This window comes from Eptatretus burgeri, chromosome 1 (assembly GCF_056783735.1).
Source record: "Eptatretus burgeri isolate ZD-2024b chromosome 1, Ebu_testis_v1, whole genome shotgun sequence".
Taxonomy (NCBI): Eukaryota; Metazoa; Chordata; class Myxini; order Myxiniformes; family Myxinidae; genus Eptatretus; species Eptatretus burgeri.
Window position 1 is genome coordinate 139,857,293 of NC_140961.1, and position 20,757 is coordinate 139,878,049.

The following is a 20,757-nucleotide window of genomic DNA, read 5'->3' on the forward strand; positions in this document are numbered from 1 at the left end:
CAGTTATAGATTGTTATGTTTTACTTTTGCTGATTGCATATCAGTTATAGATTGTTATGTTATGCTGGAATGTGATTTTCCAACTAGGATTTGTGTTCTGCTGCAAAGTGATTTTATATTTATGCCTCCGCCGACGAAGTTGCCGGCGGCATTATGTTTTCGGGTTGTCCGTATGTGCGTACGTCTGTCCATGCGAATTACCCTTGCCAAAGGATTTCGAAAGGATATTGTATTTGGGTCCGTTTGTTTGTTTGTTTGTTTGTTATCTTGCCAAAACGAAGTTTTTGCAAGATATGTTAGTCAGTTTGTATGTTTTTTTTGTTTGTTTTTTTTTTGTTTGTTTGTCTGTAATCACATATAAAAAAATTCTGCAGAGCACAGTTATCATTGGAAATTTTTGTAAATTCGCATATCAGAGGCCTATAGAGGTCCCTTTCAGCGCACAAAATTTTGAAGGTCATGGTCAAAGGTCAAGGTCACTTTGGCGCAAATCAGAGGAGTCGACGAAACCCTTATTTTTTGAGTAATTTTGATCGGATCGTCTTCAAACTTCATGGGAATATAGGTCATGGTCTGGCACTCAGGTGATTAATTTTTGGTGGCGATTGGCCTTGGTCTTCATGGTTAGCGCCTCAGGTCAAACATATTTGACCCCAAGGTCAAATTTTCAAGTTTTAGGAACCATATCGTGTAGTACCTCAAATTGAACACCTCGATGAATGCTTTCTAGATATGTTAAGCTTGAGACATTATGACATCATTTGGTGACGTTATGAGGCAAAAGCATATTTTTCATGGTTACTCTGAAGAACGATTCTCATCGGAATCTCTCGTAGGCAGATATTCCTCAAGGAGTCGCTCCTGGTGGATAGCAGCTCTGTTCACCTCAGTGTGACCTTAAAGAAGTCGCACGTGGTCACCTTTTGGCAAGATACGGGTTACCCTGAGGGTGACATTGGTTTTTATTTGTCTGTCTGTTTGTCCGTACAGAACTTTCGTGTTTTTCTCTACAACCGCTTGTCAGATTGAGACAAAATTTTCACCATTGGTGCGACTGCTCATGTATAATGTTTCAATGATAATTATGACGTCATAAGTCACGTCGTGTGGTAGTCATATTTGAAAAATGGAAAAACATTAGACCTCTGTATCTCTGAAACCACACAAAGGAAAAAATTGAAACTTGGCACATAGCAAGTACTCCTCACGGGGAATGAGTGTGATTTTTTTAATGATGTCATAATTGCATATGGAGAATGCCACATCCAATCAGTATGAAAATTTTTGAGGGCCATCTCGGGATAAAATGGTCCACAGAAAAAAAAATTCATGCCTTCATCAGTCATGTGATTCAGCAGCCATATTGTTATATAAGAAAAAAACTTCAAAAATCTTCTTCTCTGAAGTGGCTTCATAGATCGAGGCAAAACTTTACACATATGACTGCCTGTACATGAGGGACAAAAGGTTCACACATATGATGTTATAAGTCACATGGTTTGGCAGCGATGAGTTTTTGAAGAATAAACATTTTAAAATCTCCTCCAGTCCGGCTTGACAGATCGAGGGGAAACTTCACCCACATGTTCCCCAAGCATTGGGGATACCATGGTGTTCACGAATAATTAATTGGTTACTTGATCTGGCAGCCACATTGGATCAAAAGAAAATCTTAAAAAAATTCTTTCTCTTGATCCAATCCATCAATCGACGTGAAACTTCACAATTATGATCTCGTAATCATGGAACATATATGTTTTCAATTTCAACCCGATTGGACGCATTGTCTGGCAGCCAGAATTTTTAAATATTTTTAATCTGAGTTAAGAGATTTAGATCACACTTGCTACAAGTATGTATAATGATTTAGTAATGTGAGCGGAGGCATACCTGTTGACATCACAACGTCGAATAGCGCCCTTCGAGTTTGATATATTTTTTGTGTTCTGCTACAATGGCTTGTATCCCATTTTTATTTTTTTATATACCTTGTCAAGGCTCGTATGAGAGCTAACACAATGCACAGCAAGGGGGGCATGAGACAAGAGGGGCGGGAGTGGGAAGGACAAAACAAAGGGGAACAGAGACATTAGGAGATCTGTGGAAGGGAGAGGGATGGGGTGGGGAACATGGGGAATACAAGATGGACATAACAGGGACTTTCAGGAAGGAAAGCAGGGAATTTGAAGGAGGTGGGCTTGGGTGGATTAACGGGGTAGAAAAGATCGAGGATTTGGATGGGGGACGATAAGAGGTGGTGGTGAACAGCAGTTTTGAAGGCCTGGAGAGAATAATGGGATTGAATAGAGTGAGGGAGTTTATTCCAAAGGTGGGGAAAAAAGAGGAATGAAAGAGTGAAGGTGAGCAGTGATTTGTGATTTTGGTAGTTTTACCAGAAGGGGGTTGTTGGCGGACCTTGAGCGCCCTGCGGAAATATGGTGGGGACAGATCGCAGAGAGAGCAGGGGGGCGAGGCTGGAGAGGAGATGGTAGAAGACAGAAAGACCACCGACCTGCCTGCGGTGAGAGAGTGAGAGGCCCAAAGATTCAGCCTCATCGCGGGAGATGCCAATGATCCGAAATGCCTTGGTTTCCACAGCGTGAAGCCAAGAAAGTTGGGAGGCAGGAGCACCATCCCATAGGGGAGAGCAGTACTCCGTCAGGCTGCGGACGAAAGCTTTGTAAGTGGTCAGGAGCTCAGGTGTACCGAGGAAGGACTTTGCACAATGGAGGATTCCCAGTCGGCGACTGGCTTTGGTGTCCAGGTTTGAAATGTGGCATTCCCAGGAAAGGTCATGGCAGATAGTGAGACCCAGAAGCTTGAAAGAAAGGACTTCTTCCAGAGGATTGTTGAGAAAGTGGATGAGGGGTTTTCTAAACGGTCCTTTCGAAGAGACATAGTGAGAGTGTGAGATTTGTCTGGATTGAAAGACATGTTCCACGTGTTGGACCAGTTTGTGATTTTATCCAGATCTGCAGTGAGCGAAGAAGCTGCTGCTTGCCGGTCTGAAGGATGGCAGATGGTATGGCAGAGGGTGGAGTCATCAGCAAAAGATAAAGAGGATTTTCCAGAGAGTCCAAGAGATCATTGATGAAAACCATAAAAAGAACAGGGCCCAGAATACTACCTTGAGGAACTCCAGCTGAGACAGGAAGAGAGGATGAAAGAAGTCCATTTCAGGCCACATGTTGACTGCAATACGAGAGGAAATCTGCGAGCCATGAGTGGAGATGGCCTTGGATACCACAGTAAGAGAGTTTGTTGAGCAGGGCAGGGTGCCAGACCATGTCAAAAGCACGTGATATGTCAAGGGATATGGCTCTGATTTCATGTCCGGCATTGAGGACCTCCATCCATTGTTGGGAGAGCAGAAGCAGCATATCCAGGGTAGAGTGACCTGGTCTGAAACCAAATTGATGATCGGAAATCAAAGCATTGGAGAAGAGGAAGGATTTAATGTCTGAAGCGATGATGGATTTCATAACCTTGCTGATGATTGGGAGAAGGCTGATTGGTCTGCAGTTTCAAGGATCTGTTTTTGCACCTTTTTATGCAGGGCAGTAATATTTGCTGATTTCCAAGCAGATGGCAGATGACCTTCAGCAAATGAGATGGTGAATTGAACAGACAGAGAGAGAGAGAGAGAGAGAGAGAGAGAGAGATAGAGAGATAGAGAGATAGAGAGATAGAGAGATAGAGAGATAGAGAGATAGAGAGATAGAGAGATAGAGAGATAGAGAGATAGAGAGATAGAGAGATAGAGAGAGAGAGAGAGAGAGAGAGAGAGAGAGAGAGAGAGAGAGAGAGAGAGAGAGAGAGAGAGAGAGAGAGAGAGAGAGAGAGAGAGAGAGAGAGAGAGAGAGAGAGAGAGAATGAGCAAGAGCAGAGGAGCAGGTTTTTAGGACACGTGGGCTGATGCCGTCTGGACCGGTTGCAGGATCTGAGTCGAGGTTTGAAAGCAAGCTCTCCACCGTGTCAGGAGAAAAGGACGCAGAGTCCAGGGACAGTTGGGTGTGACTGGGTAAGGTGGGTAGAGAAAGCAATGGGTTTTGGACACAAGATTTTGATGCAAACACGGAGGTTAGGCATTCAGCCTTTTCACGTGCGGTATCAGCAGTGCGGCAATTTGAGGGAGGAGATGAAGGGGGAACATACACCAGAAACTGATTTGATTAGACGCCACCAGGATTTTGAGGAGGGAGAGAGGTTTGAAAGTTCAGAGTTGAGCTTCGAAATATGTTGTTTTCTGGCTCTCCTGAGGGTAGATACACACTTGTTCCGAGCTTTGTGGAAGGAACTGAGATTGCCCTCAGTTGGGTTTGCTTTCCATGAGGCAAAGGCAAGTTGTTTCAGGACAACTGCCTCGCCACAAGCTTTAGTGATCCAAGGGTGGGAGGAAGGGTAGGACAACTGAAGACGAGAGGGGAAAGATCTGTGCATGAGGGAGAGTAAGTTTCTTTGAAAGAATTCCCACGACGAGTTGATGTTGGAGAAAGTAACGATAGGAGACCAGTCTATAAGTTTGATGGCTGCTTGGAGACCCTGCCAATCAGCTTGAGTGAAATACCAGACTGGATGGCGGTGAGGTGGTTCTCTGATAACAGCCAGAGAGATGTCCACTTTGACAAGTATGTGGTCAATAGAACCGATTGGAGCGGGGGAAGAGCAGCAGATATTGTCAGGGAAATTTGTCAAAATCAGATCCAGAAGAGATGGAGTACCATTGGTTGAGATTCGGGTCGGGAAGTTGACCGATTGAGTCAGTCTCAATGAGTCTCAGAAAGCTTTTGCTGAGGTGCCATGACAGGTGATAGAGGTGCCCACACCGAGCCAACTGGCATGATGACAATTGAAGTCACCACATATGAGGAAGAGAGAGTTTGGATGAGAAGATAGAAGATGGTCCATGTTTTCAGATAGTGAGGTGTGGATGGAGTCATCACTGTTCGGTGGAAGGTACAGTAAACATATCAACATGAGGTGGGAGTGGAGGGGAAGCTGTAGCCAGAAGTATTCCTGGGGGTGTGGGGGAGTGAGAGCAGTGCATGGAGAGTGGGGAATAGTCTTTGATGAAGAGAGCAACTCCTCCACCAGGACGAGGCTCAGGTCTGTCATACCGGAGGAGGGAGTAACCAGGGAGAGATACTTGGGAGTCAGACACATCTTGGGAGAGGAAAGTTTCTGTTAGGCAGATTATGTCTGGTTTGTCAGTGGCAACCTGTATGGAAAGATCTGAAAGGTTTGAGTGAAGGCCCCAGATATTTGAGGTCCACACTGTTAATGAAGAGGGAGGGGAGTAGGCTTTGGGTGCAGGGAGTGGGAGGGGAGGGGGAGGGGAGGACAAGGGATGAGGGGGGGGAGGTAAGGAGGGTTGTTGAAAGAGTGTGGGGGATTGCAGAATAGCTAGGGGAGGGGGCTGGATGAGGAGGAGAAAAGGCTCTGTGGACTGTGGTGCTGGGGGAGAGGGGAGACAAGAGAGGGAGCAGAAGGCAGTTGAGGATTTGAGGAGGTGGAGTGAAGAGATGGAGGTGAGAGGGCAGTGGAAGGAGGCAGCTTTGTGGATGAGGGGGGAGGAAACTTTGAGAAGGGTGAGTGAGGGGGTTGAATGGTAGGGGAAGGGTGAGTGGGGAGAGTTGAGGGAGAAAGGTGAGGGGGGAGTTTTTGAGTGAGGTGAGAGGGAGGCTTGGAGGGAGAAGAGTGTGATGGTTGCTTTGAGAGTAAGGGTGAGAGGGATGAGTTGGCACTGAAATTGGAAAAAAAGAATGGTTGACGGAAAGCGAACATTCATAGCAAACTGGGGTTTTAAAAAAGTTTTAGGTCAGATATGCGATTAAACACATTTGTTGATGGATGCAATAAAGACGAATTCAGAGAATGGAGAGAAGAAACGCTGTAACAGTTGGATTTTTAGGCAAGGTATGAAGGAAATGTCGAATTGAGAGCAGTCTGTTTAAATAGTAGAAGAGTAGTGCATTTTGTTACAGCAAAGAGGACCACACGTGTGAAAGAGGAAGATGGATTGAGACTTGTGAGTGTGCAAGGAGCAAGGTAGTTTTTAGGGGGGGATTTAAGACAAGAAATAGTGTTTAGTTGGGAGGGATGGCGGATGTTGGGAAAGTGGGGAAGATAGAAATTGAAGGTAATGGGGAGAAAATACAATTAAACACGATCGTACACCGAGGGGAAGGATGGGTCGGCCTCAAGCACTCGGTAAGACAAGGTCGATGAAAACTCACAAAATAGCACGATTTTGAAACAAAACCGAACGAGGAAGACATAGTAACATGTAGGTGAGAAAATAAACAGTTAAAACAGGACAGATAACGACCGGAAACTTAACTTTGAGATCGTGAGCAGAGAGCCCTGAAAGAGACCTGCCGATGCTCCAAACCCAGAACCAGAAGTGGTCTTCTACAATCTCCTCGAAAGCAGATCGCTCTCAAAATGGCTACACGACTGTTATCATACAAACTCACAAATATGATCCTCTACTGTATACTTAAATACTTTTCTGACTCCCTAAAGCCCAGGTTCAAACTCTTTAAAATGCAATATCAAGGGTCAATTGAAAAACAAAAGATGGTGTGTTACATGTTCTTTTTACAGTTGGTGTGAATCGAATGGTGAGTGTGGGTGCCGGGCATGAGACTCACGTGTACTTCATTATGGATGCATCCAACAGTGTAGGAGAAGAACCTTTTAGAAATGGTGTACAATTTGCCCATCAATTCATTGATCAGGTGAAGAGTGTGTTTTTGCACAAATTGTACAAAATCAATAACTGCTTAAATTTAATCACCAGCCTTCTGCATGAATTTAGCTGACATTGTGATTTGTATTACTTGTGTTTTATCTGTTTTGTGGAGAGTCGTAACTTGTGCTGCTTCAACAGAATTACTACATGATACAGCAGGTATCGTTTGAGGTTGGACAAGGGTTGGGCGAACCTTTTTGAACCTCAACATTGTTATATTTCTGGAAGAACCAACATGGGGTTTTACCTTCTAATTTCCACAAAGAGGAAACTGACTTGATTGCTTTTGGTCAAGATTTAATCCGTTTACCTAAACCATTATTTGTGAGGAGTTAATCCACTGTGTTATTCATAATTATGTGACAGTCATATAGCTCGACAACTCATTGCGACCAAATAGACTACTGTCCTGAGCACATACTTCACTCCCAACTTTCATCATAAATACATCGCCCCTTTCTCAGTGAGGTTAATTGTAATGACTGGTGTAGTGTAATGGTCGTCGGTTTTCCGGTTGCCTGGTACAATTTTGATGAGTTGTAGCAACACGACCGCGACGACCGATCGCTTCGGAGTCTTCCTCGTCCGATCATGTTTTTAAAAGCTATGACACCATTAGAATCGGAAGACTGAATCCACCGAGTGTCATGCCTTTGAGGCGTTGCACGTCGTATGCAAGTGAGGCCGAGCAAGCCTAACGCGCAACACTTCCTCCTCCTCCTCCATCGTATGCAGCACACGGTTGCGGGTAGTATCATTGGCTGAGGGTGTGGCTGTGCTGCTGATGCAATGCCCTTATTACCAATGCCCATCTGGTGTCATCCTTCTGACTTCAGAAGGACGACAGGCTGAGTAAACGCCACCTGGTGTTAATTCAACGGAAAGTGGCTTGACCTCAGGATCCTAAGATTCCAAGCCAGCCACCCAAATCCCCAAGCCAAGACCAGGCTAAACGCGGAACACGATCCGATGGTGTGGTGAAAGTTGCCTCGACCAATTATCGTCTAAGTGGGTGTTAATTGACCACCTTAAGATAACTACAACTACCAGAATTCACCCACAAGACCAAGCCAGGTTTATGTGTGTATTAAAAGAAATGACATGAAGAGGAATTTACAAAAGGAGCAATGTAGAAAAATAAATGATGCAACCAACTTGGAAATATAACCGCTTACCCACTACCGGTTGTACATGTCCTCGGTATCAAATTAACAACTGGGATTCCTTAATTATACGATGCTTTATCTGGGTCCATCAGTCATGCCACAGAAAATAGACATTATATTGAGGCAGAGAAGACAGGAAATACCAGAGCCGTGTCTGGCATGGAATGGCTGGTAAGGATGCAGATTGCGTCCCATCACAAGCTGAATCAGTGCATCATCTCGTATGCTTGAGAACACAGGCAGGAGGAAGAGAGGCGTGGCTGGCTGAGTGGGGATGTGGTGCAGCAGGACAGCCTGACATGCACAACGCCCCTTCTGTGGCATTTGGTCTGGGAAATCATACCCCCTTCTGCTGCTTGGGATTTTAAAGTTTCTAGCTCCCATCCTTATCCGTGACATGTTTTGCTCCTCCCCTCTCGCTTGCTATTGTGCCGGAGCCCAGTCTGGTGGTGGAGTGACCTCTCGCCATTTGCCACTTCAACAACCCGAAGGAAAATAACCCTGGCTGATGGTACCTTTCCATTCTACCGCCAAAACTGCCACATCCAGGCCTAATGGATACTTTAAAAGTACATACATGATGGATTCCAAAGGGTAACACACCAAATAAATAGGTCAAAATGGATGGTGGTTTTTGAAACAAACATTACGATGGATTGGACATCACTATAAATACGGACTTGGAACTCACCGAAGGGCGAAGAAGAATTTTGTCTCTGAAGGGACACTGGATACCATTGACCAGAGTCGCAGGGCCAGGCTGATTGGCAGAGCTGAGCTGTTCAGGGAGCTGAGGCGTAAAACAGTACGTGCACTCAGGGTGGACAAGGAGGCCGATGTGCGAGGAATCTGTGAGGGGGTAGAGCATCACTTGTGGTCGTCCTGCTTTCAGAGGAATTCGCGCATTGCGTTCATCTAAGCCCATCCCTCGGTGTACTGCAGTTAGAGCAGAGGGTGGTGGGCTCTTGACAGAGGCGTCCGAAGTGAAGGCCCACTCAGCTGGTTACTTTGAGCGGTTGTACCAGGCTGATCCACCAGCTGTCGAGTTGGACATCAGGGGTGTTACAATCACTGTTGCTGACCCTCCAGTCAACTGTGGTCCACCTTTGTTTGTGGAAATACAGGCTGCGGTGAACCAGTTGAAATGGGGGTAAAGCTCCTGGGATCTGTGGCATCCATGCTGAACTTCTCAAATCTGGTGGAAATGCTGCACTCATGTTGTTGCATGCAGTTCTGTGCTCTGCCTGAAACACAGGCATCATCCCAACTGACTGGAAGAGGGGCCTTGTTGTCCCTCTCTGGAAAGGGAAGGGTGATCGCCAAGACTGCAACAATTACCGAGGGGTGACACTGCTCTCAGTGCCGGGCAAGGTCTTTGCTCGGATAATTCTTGATAGGGTTTGCCACCATCTGCTTGAGCACCAGCATCCAAGCAGTCAGGCTTTACACCAAAGAGGTCAACGATTGACTGTATCCTTGTTCTTTGGGTCCTCACCAGACGCAGACTAGAGTTTCGGCAGGGGCTGCTTGCAGCCTATGTTGATCTCTGTAAAGCGTTCAATTCAGTAAATCGGGATGCCCTCTGGAGGATTCTTGGTCTTCATGGGTTGCCACCAAAACTGATCGATCTGATGTCTGAACTCTACTCTGGTACGAGAGTGTTGTGAGATGTGGTGGTACCATCTCTGACTTATTTCCAGTTGTTATTGGAGTTCGTCAGGGGTGTGTACTGGCCCCCACACTTTTCAGCACTTTTATGGACTGGATTCTGGGGAGGAGGTTGGAGAGATCAAGCTGTGGTGCATCGTTTGGGAATGTCAAGATCTCTGACCTTGATTTCGCAGATGATGCAGTCATCTTTGCAGAGATTTTATATATCCTTTTGGGGGCCCTCGAGGTGTTAGTTCCCATACCTGACCTCCCATAGACATGCTCCCATACCTGACCTGATAAATACATCAAAGTAATGCTTATCTGAAATCATATTTAATTACTTCATGCTTATTCGAAAACACCCCTCAAGGAAATATCTGCACTATACAAAGCGCTTATTAACCCCTAAGAGTTATTCCCACAATGGTAGATTAATGGTAGGGTTTATAAAGTTATGATCAGAGCAAAAAAGGTTAATGAATGTTGTTGAAGTGAAAAAGTCTAACTTTGCTAATCAGTATTTTGATTTGCACTGAAAGTCCCATGACATTCGCAAGAACTTTCATCAATGCAGTGTTCATTGATATGGTACCAAAATTCTAACAGTTATCTAAACAGGATAATGCATAACTTTTACACATGTTGTTTGAAGTGCATGACTGGTCAAAAGTTTCAGAACACCCCCATTTTTCCAGTTTTTACTGAAATTTAAGCAGTTTCATGTTTCAATGTACTCTGAAATTAAAGCACAAACAAATAAACAATTGCAGACAAAAAAGAAATCATGGAATCGTTTTGTTGAACAAAATTTAATCTAAATTTTTGACTCATCAAAGTAGCCACCTTTTGCAAATATAACAGCCGAACATTCTCGTGGCATTCTTTCTAAAATGGAAATCAAATATTGTTCAGAAAGTTCTTCCCACCACTGTTGCAAAAGTTCCCAAAAATATGTTGCATTTGTCGGTTGCTTTGCTTTCACCCTTCTGTCCATTTCATCCCAAACCAGCTCGATGGGGTTTAAGTCTGGAGATTGTGCTGGCCATTCCATGATTTGAAGCCTACCGTCTTGATCTTTTCTTCAAAGGTAGTTCTGACATAGCCTGGAGGTATGTTTTGGGTCGTTATCTTGCTGTAGGATGAACCCCTGACTAACTAGGTGGAGATCAGAGTGTATTGCATGGCGCTGCAAAATGCTGTGGTAGCCCTTTTGGTTCAGGGTGCCAGTCACTGTGCCGACTCTGGATCCAGCAAAAGAGCCCCAGATCATCATGCTTTCTCTTCCATGCTTGACAGTTGGTGTCACACACTGAGGAACCATCCTTTCACCTACTCGATGGGGTACAAAAACCTTGCGTGATGAACCGAAGATTTCAAATTTTGATTCATCGGTCCATAAGACCTTCTTCCAGTTTTCAGTAGTCCACTGGTGGTGCTTCATGGCCCAGGCAAGCCTCTTTTCTTATTTTGCCATCTTAGCAATGGCTTTCTTACTGTCACTCGACCTGTCAAACCTGCAGCTCGAAGTCTTCTCTTCACAGTTGAAACTGAGACTTCCTTACTTCGACCAGTGTTAAGCTGTGCTTGAAGCTGCTGTCCGTGAGTCGCCTATCACACAAGCTGTTGACTCTCAGAAACTTGTCTTCTGATTGTGTTGTGGCTTTGGGTCTGCCAGACCTCTACCTGTCAGAGTTTCCTCCAGTTTCCAAGTGCCTTTTGATGATGTAGGAAACTGTACTCACCGACACTTTGGCTTCTTTGCAATTTCTCCAAAGGAAAGACCTGAACTTTTAAGGGTTATAATGATCTGTCTGTCTTCCTTTGCTAATTGTCTTTTTCTCACCATTATGATAACAATATACTACTTCCTGCAGTGCAACATTGTCCAAATAATGTTTCAGAGGGTGTAGCAACACAGTCTGTTTCAACACTGCTTTTATAAAGACAGAGGGTTTGTAACTAATCAACAAAAACTGGGACACCTGTAGGAATTGTTTGCATCAACTTTCAAGGCTTAATTTATTTCCATTGCTGCAGAACAGCTGCAGTTGCTAACGCATTACTTGTTCTCTGAAAAGAGCCTTTTTTAACAACTCTGTAATTTGCATTATTTTGCAGTTTTGGGAAACCTAAACTTTTCTTTTTTTTTAACCTCTGGCAGTTTATCGCTTAGCTCTGTTCCATTTCAGGTTATTCACTGGACTGAACTGCTTTAATTTCAGTAAAAACTGGAAAAATGGGGGTGTTCTAAAACTTTTGACTGGTAGTGTGGTCTTGATAACATGTTGTTGCGGTTTTGGAATTCCCTGGGTGTCACACTCAACACATAAGGGATTACCTTGTTAGATATTTCCAGAGTAATTGTGTCTCATTAAGTTACCTTTCCACTCATATCAGGGATGGGAAAAATGCATATGAGTATCTTGCAGGTTCTACCCATGTTGTAACTCTTTCCCCCTCCGGAATCCCGCTCACCACCGATTCCTTCCATAATCCCGCTCACCACCGATTCCTTCTATAATCCCGCTCATCACCGATTCCCTCTGTAATCCCGCTCATCACCAAATTCTTTCAAATCCCTCTCTTCGTCAATCCCAATCAATCCCTCTCCCCATTAAACCTTTCCTTCCCCGCATTTCCTTCCCCTACAACACAACATGCACACAATGCAACATGTTTTACAGTACACCCATTATGTTTCAAAACACACATTCGAAGCCATGATTAGTGCTGCTATCCCCCTCTGTTAGTTCTGTGGTGCTGCCAAGATGTGGGCACTGTACGTAATGGCAAGTAAGGAACGTGACATCACACTGCGTCAAAGGAGAGCCAGTGGGAAAGCAATGCGAGTGGACCAACCCACTCCCCCCCCCGAAGTCCTGCCTCGCCCAAGCGATCGGAACGTGACTGTGAACAAGAGCTACCTGCCTTCCTGCCTGTCTGTGTCAAGCCTTCCTTCATTCTAATTCATCGACTTGAGATGCACAAGAGAAAAGAGCAATTGGCGATTACCCTCTTAGCTCATCTGGGCGAGAGATTGATAAGCATATCACACTTTTCTTCTAGCACCTCCGCTGCACACGCCGCACCTCTTCCAACATACTGCACCCACATACCAACCACATTACTTTCCTTCCCTTCCCCTCCCTTCCCTCCACTTTGGGACCAACGTAAACCTGCCGGCTTGTATCTGGTGGGCGAGAGGCCGCAACCACGCCTCAAACTTCTTCCTCTCTTTCTTTCCAACTTCACCGGAGTGAGTGAAGCATGCCTGTCTTGTGTTTTGATTTGTTAAGAATGTGTAAGGGGATCTTTCGTGCTTAGGGTTTAAGTTCTGTTCTTGGTATCACTTCATTCTGTATATACTTGCGAATATTGCCTGTAAATACATACCTTTCTTGAATCTTTTAGTAACTGCTTCCAACCTGCTCGATTGTCTGTTTCCCTATTGGTTAGACATAGTGTACATAATAAATATAAGGGAAGTTGTACCCTATTGATTTGCTGTGCTAGATTAGCCAGTATCCCACCAATGGTTTGCTCGGCCATACGTAATAAGTAGACAAAGGTGGGAAGTTGAGAGTGTGGTTCCCCAGTTGGGATAACTAAATCACCAGGAAGGTAACGCGATAATTGGGCGTGAGGACCCTGCCAGATTTAGTTTCCTCAACTGGCATCTGCGGCTGTTTAGCAATCTTATGGGTCGTGGAGTTATCCGTGACTCATCGGCATCAGGGTCGAAGGTCAGGAAGCAGGTCCGAGCAATGCCCTCGTGAGCCCTAGCCTGCTCCCCTTAACCCTTAACAACATGCATAAAACCTAAGTCATGGTTGTGACAAATGTATGGCACATTATGTGTCAAATGACTACATTTTTTTCACATATGCACAGAGTGGGGTTAAAATGAGAACATCAAGACTGAGAAAATTCAATTTGTTATGCCTCCGCTGACAAAGTTGCCAGAGGCATTATGTTTTTGAGTTGTCCGTCATGCTGTCCGTCCGTCCGTCCGTCCGTGATAGTTTTTCATTTCCTGATAACTTAAGAATGGCTGAAGGGATCTAAGTCAGACTTGGTATAAGTCTGTAGAACCCCCAGCATTGCCTGGGGAAATTAAATGAAATATCTCTTACATGACAAATTTGGGAATGTTGGCTTTATGAATTCATATGAATTACCAATCTTGGGTGTTGCAAAATGTGTTTCAACTTGTATTGAAATGCTTCACCTTCTATGGATGCCCACCAAACATGCTGTCCTGAAGACTGCTTGTTTTGGGCGTTGATCCTCAACCCAAGCCTGTGTCTGTTCTTGAGTGTCAAGTGACTTGTAGATTGCCATTTTCTTTGCATCTGATTTGTTTCTGCCCATTGGGGGATCTTTATTTTGGTTGCATTTGGCAGTATGATGGAGTACTCCATATAAAGGGATGATTGGGGGAAAAAATTGACACCCATTCAAATGTGTACACAATGATATGCTCATGAACTACCATAGAGTGAAGTCATAAGCATTTAAAAGCCATACCTTTTATTCTCAAGCATTTTCTGAACTACCAAGACTTTAAAATATGCCACAATACATCATGAAAGTACCATATTTATCGATCGCTAAAACACCAATTTCTACTTCTTCTGTTTGTAGTTTTTCAACGCTCAAAACAATGTAAAACTGTAGCCCGACCTACCTCGATAACTGCTGAAGCCATGGTGGTGATTGAAACGTGAGGAAGTTACTTTGTCTCTGGGCTATTGCACGCAACCCAAAATTTTAAAATAGATATAACATTAATTGTTTTATTCCGTAAAGAAGTCAAACGTAAATGTGCACTCAACCAAACCAGGCCAGGATCGTGAGGGGGGGGGGGGTGGAATGAACAGTGGACAGAACCATTCCAAAAGCAATACCTATCCAAACCATCCCCCAAATCAACTGAAAAAAGTATTAAAACAATTAAATAACATAGATGGATTTAATCCATACCAAAATAAAAGATATGTAACGTTAAGCATTTTATTTATTTTTTTCAAAACGACAGGCGGCGAGTGGCACCAGCGACCAGCTATCTTGGAACACCCGAGGAAGTTTCAGTTTCATTTCCGCATGTAATGACATTACATTTTTGTCATTGAAAGCAATCTTTTTACCTTTACCTTGTATATGTCCACATGTAACACACCCTGCACTGGTTTCAGTGAAACAGCTGGTGTTCTGTTGTGCTTTTGTCTGCAATCAGGCATTCTTACCAGTTAAAAGTGACCAAAAGCATCACTTTGTTTTATTCCGAAAAGTAAGGTAAGGGAACTTTATTTTTACATTAAATTAGATTTTGAAATGTTTAACGATGTTGTTATTATTATTATTATTATTATTATTATTATTATTATTATTATTGTTGTTTGTCTCTCGGCAGTGAAGTTTCAACTCTATAGGGTTTGTCTGATCAGAGTCGCCGATTCGGTTTGTTTCTACTGATGTGTTTAATTTATCATGTTAATGTGTATGACTATAATCACCAGTAAAATGATTCCCAGTGATAACGAGTCTTTGTGTCTTTGTGTTTGTGTGTGTGTTTTGTTGTTTTGTTTCAAGGCTTTGTCTGCAAGGAACATAGTCATGGAGTTTGGCTGTAAGGAAAATTGTTATGGAGTTTGTCTGCAAGGAACATCGTTATGGAGTTTGTCTGTAAGGAACATAGTTGTGAACTCTGTCTGTAAGGAACATAGTTGTGAACTCTGTCTGTAAGGAACATAGTTGTGGACTCTGTCTGTAAGGAACATAGTTATTTAAACAACAACCCCCCTTCCCCACTCTCATTCCATTGTATTGAGGATCTGAAATTCAATTCTTCTCACACTGAAACCAACTCAACAAGAAACTTCTGACTTACTAAATTCAGACTCTCAGTTTCGTCAGTCACTTTCATGGTTCTATTACAAGGCTCTGAAGGAAAACAAACAAAAGTGGAAATGTGGAAACAAATGTGAATCAATCTGTCAATAGAACCTGATGAAATCCAGTGCTTATCACTCAGCTATTCCTGTACCTCTCGCATTCTAGTGAGGGAAGGGTATTCCAACATAGCAGCTGCTTGGTCCCGGAAGCGCGTGCTGCATAAGTAGGTTGTGATGTCGTATTGTGACATCGTAATGTGGTGTCATTTTTCATTGTTATTATTATTCTTCATTATTTTTCTTCACCCATCACAATCCCACAACAAAAGTAAAATGTCAAAATATATCGTGATGGTAGTCCATAAAAGGATTGTGGTGTCGTATTGTGGAATCGTAATGTGGTGTCATTCCCACCTTTTTGGTTGTTTTTTGAGATTTCATTCCTCTATGTCAGTGATCTTCACTATATTTTAGAGGGGGGCCACTTTTGCTGACAAGACATTAGTGTAAGAGCCGCCACACCACCTGCAGGACTCTGTCATGGCTGCTCTTAGACCCCGCCACCACTTACTCTTCTTCGTAGTGGTTAACTTGTCTGCAAGAACAATTGTTTGTGTACTGCCATCTACTGATGTAGTTAAGTTACTTTTATGCTTGGAACACTCATTTGAAACCATTAGGTCAATTTGATAGCATTTATGGCAGATTATGATGGGGGGTATTTTCACATTTGTGTATTATTGGCCGCACTTTTGGCCACCAGGGCCCGCCAGTGGCCATGCAATGAAGAACAGAGCTCTGTTTTTACATTTTTTTCAAATGTTTTTTTTCTTGTTTTTAATGCAAGTAAGTTAGGTTAAGATATTTCTTTTATCCAAACATATTCCTCGACCTTCCTCTGGAGCGATAACTTAAGAACGTCTGAAGGGATCAAGTCAAACTTGGTGTAAATATTATAGTGCTACAATAATTTAGGCGGAGGCATATCTGTCAATGTCGTGATGTTGAAGAGTGACGTTCTAGTTTTTCTTATCATTTAATCATACTTGCATAGATCACAAATATATATATATATATATATATATATATATATATATATATATATATATATATATATATATATATATATATATATATATATATATATATATATATATCCACAATTAAAAGTCTTACTCAAAACCATTATTATATTGTTGAAATTTAAAATATCCTTGTTTTATCTTAACTTGTTTTTGTTTTTCAGGTCAGTGCCTACACAGATACGATCAAATATGGCATTGTCATTTTTTCTGGGAAAGTTACATGGAAGAAGAAGATTGAAGTGGATGAATATTATTTTCCAGAGGAGATAATAGAACTGTTTTCTAACATCACCATTAATAATGGCAGTAAGTCTTCATGATGAGCTTCATCCATGTGTTATTGCAGGTCATTATGTAATGTTGCATTTATTTTTGCTACATTCTTGGCACCAAGATTTTTTAACACCCTTCTACCCTGAACAAGAAAACTGGGGTTGGTTCCATTTTTTTCAATAACCACTATGGCAGCCATCTTCAATTTCAAAATGGCTACCATTTCAGCACATTTTGTGTAGCATCTCACTTACCAGAACAACAAGACAATGGTTTATATGTCCAAATCCATATTTCTGGAGAGACATAATGCAATAAATTTTACAGTTGCACCAATGTCATCATAACATTATGATTGAATCATCTTCATCTGAGTTTTCTTCCAGTTGCTGATCTCGACATATAGTGTTGGTGCAGCCTTCTTCAGCTTCGCAGTTGCACATATTTGTGCATGTGAGATTGTTCTTCCTATAGGTGCATCGTCTGAAACATTTGCTGGCTCCACAGCCACACCTGATGAGCTCAACTACAGATTCAGGTGCTGTCAGCACTCAGACAGGACAGGAACTATTGTACCATCTGTGGCATCTGACCAGCCCAGCTTGCAAGGGTCTGCAATAACTGGATCCAGTACAAGGTCTTGGTTCCAAATAAATGCTTGCATGTGAGCTCTGAGTAAATGCTGGTCCCTTGCACCAACAGTTGGGGGGGGTTCATATCTATACCCTGACTATCAGACAGGTTTTTGAAATGCTTCCATCTAAGCTGTCCCACTGTTTTTGCAGTCAGTTTTGGTACTCATCAGCTGGCACAGAACCTGCTCACACCCCGAGATGACACTGGTGGATGATGTCTCCTCAGTTCCGAGTTGGGCCAATGCACTGATTACAGCTGGTGTTGCTTCGTTGAAAACCTTGAAAGCAGTCTTTTTACCTTTACCTTGTAGAGGTCCACATGTAACACACCCTGTTAGGCTGTGAAATCTGGGAAGGGCTGTATAATTTGATAGGCCAAGACTGTCATAGATCAGTTTTAACAACGTTTTTCTTCAACGTTCACTCGTTCCCATTAGCATATTCATCTGAGGACCAAGAACCGGTAGTCTGTGCAGAGTAGGAACCAACACATCTGTGTCTTGTGTCATGATGTGCATGCCCTTTCCTCTTGCACAGATCTCCACTTCATGTAACATCATGAGTGTGTCAGCTTCATTATGTGTGCTGATGCCTGTTAATGTTTGTGAATCTTCCACGTTGCTTTGCACATCAAATCCGTCACTGAAACCATTGGTGTCTTTAGCTGAATGGCTTTTTCTGCCAGGTAGAGAGTGAGGGAGTCTTTTGTTTCATTGTTGACCAGGAATACCTTCAAGTCAGTAATATGCATCGGATCGCCAACATGGAGAGCAGTTGCTGTGTTGGGAGCCCTGACTGGTGACGTCTGGTGATATCCTTGATAGTGTTCTGTCTGACATGATTGTCAAAGATCATATGACCACCTTGATGGCTCTTGCGTCTGGTTTATATGTCCTTGCAAAGGCCTCTCCCAGTTCTTTGCAGGTTTGGGTGATATTGAAGACATGAGTTCATGAACCACTGACATGTCATCAATAATTAAATAGGTGTTTCTGTAATCAACAAATGTCATTTTTCTATGTGGATCATGTTCATCATGAACTGCAAAGTCTTCATAAGACATGTTTGAGTTCACTCTTGCCGACACAAGGAATAAGGGAGCCATCACTGTTCATCAGAGTGGAATTGATTACCGTGAATTCATGATTTGAAACCACATTTTCAATGTCAATTGGGCTACTGGACTTGGCTGGAACGAGAATTCCAGCAAACAGCGAATTTGTAGCTTTCAGTTCAACATGACCTCTAGCATCCTTCAATTTGATGGTTTTGCATGCATCCTCTTAGTTGAGAAACTTAACTTTCATCATGCAGTCCCATAGGTTTGTAGTTCGACAAATGTGCTATTCAACAAAGGATTTGATTGCTTGCCATGATCTTCCATGTTCCATATGTCCTTTTCAACATGCTCAGGCATCACCTGTTTTGTCATCAAATTGTACAGCCTAGGTGACGTATCAGCAAATTGATGACAGTGCTGTAACACTGCCAACAGCTGTTTCACACTCTTCTCCCGGTGAGAAAATTTGGCTGATGTCAATTGGTGGAAACGAGGACCGCATGTTGTTCACATGCCAGTCATCTCCTCTGTCTCATTGGCTAGTCTTGCCAATTCTGGGGCACAAAAACAGTATTTCATGAGAGTTTCAGGCTTGTTGGTAATTCCCTTTAAACCACCATCGTCTTTCAGAACTTTGTTCAGGAACTCTTTCCTTGATCAATCCCAGTGCCTGTGAATGCGATATCATTCTTTGTCGGAGCAAAATCACCTACCAGTAGTCTGTTCCAGTTGATTGGATCTATGTCATTGGTGTTGAAAACTCTTGCAATATATTCTATGATGTTTTGGGCGTAATCCAGCATAATCCAGTAGTTGAAAAAGTATTGACACAAATTTTCCAGACATGCCAAGTATAGGACCAGATCAGGCTGCCAGAATGAACATGTGATGTCAAGTTGTGCCATCACTTGCTTCATATACATCCGTGCCCATTGATACATTGGGAATTTGTTGTGACTCAATCAAACTCAGCTCGCTGTTTTTCCAAGTTCAACTGTTCAATCACCATTCCAAGATGTTGATGGGCTTCCTGAATGCCTTCCTCACGTTTGCATGCTTCTGACAATGTTTCAGAAACTGAAGTCTTTTATTTCAGGAATTCTGTAAATCAGACGAAAGAATACTTCAAGTGTCTGGTGATATCGTTGACCTGAGCTTGCATAGCGCGATTGTGGTGATTCCCATTCAGTATCTGATTGACTGTTACAATACATAAATTATATTTTCAATGTCAGAATTGGAGGGATGGCCAATGAAAGGTTATAATTCACTTTATTGAAGAAGTTGATAATAAATAGTTAATAATGAGCTATTGTGGCCATTTTAATATCCAAATTTACTATCGTAAAGGATTCTTCATTGATCTGACAAAATTATAACTTGTTTTATTGGATTCTCCATACCAAAAAATATGTAGTATTTGCAGAAAAAATAAAAAAATTACAATTATATGTGGTCTGGGTGGTAAACTATAAAAGTGATCTATATATAAACTACATGTGGTGAACTATATATAAAAAGTGATCTATAAAAGGTAAACAACCCTAGCCATTTTGAAATTCAATTTGGCCACCATAGGGGTTATTAGATCCTCGTGGAGGATCTCGAAGTCTTACTCACTTTGTTGTTCTTCATCTTCTTCTTGTGGACTTTTTTGTTTCACATCCTACAGTTTTCATCGAAACTTCAAATGAAACTTGGCGTATATATATATATATATATATATATATATATATATATATATATATATATATATATATATATATATATATATATATATATATATATATATATATATATAAAATACCCTGTGCAGACAGTAACCATCTCCGATTTTGAAAATTCCTCCAAGAAAAAAAAGTTATGACGTCAAAATATCTCCGCTAATGGAAATCGCCGAAAAAATTATCTCCGAAACCAGGCAAGCTTTTTAAATTCTGTTTGCAGGAATCGAACAGGGCATTAGCAGAGATTAATTACCGCACATATGACACATCACTATGACGTCATATCAATTTTTATGACGTCATTCCTATTTTTTGACATTTTTTGTTTCACAACCCAGAGTTTTCATCGGATCTTCGTGAAACTCGCCATGTATATGCAGAAAGCCCACGCGCAGGCAGTAACCATCTCCGATTTTGGAAATTCTTCCTAGAAACAAAGTTAACGTCATAATATCGCCGCTAATGGAAATCGCCTCTACCATTATCTCCGAAACTAGGCAAGCTGTGGTG

The 20,757-nt window shown here is 42.4% G+C and overlaps 1 protein-coding gene across 1 annotated transcript in view; it reads left to right on the top strand.

Annotated features, from left to right (window-relative positions):
- Positions 1-20,757, top strand: part of LOC147035612 (complement factor B-like) — a 155,648-nt gene that overhangs the window by 12,764 nt on the left and 122,127 nt on the right. Inside the window, exons 6-7 of the mRNA XM_085845276.1 lie at positions 6,607-6,740; positions 16,714-16,858. Of these exons, the coding sequence (XP_085701402.1) occupies positions 6,607-6,740; positions 16,714-16,858 (279 nt within the window). The remainder of the gene's footprint in view (positions 1-6,606; positions 6,741-16,713; positions 16,859-20,757) is intronic.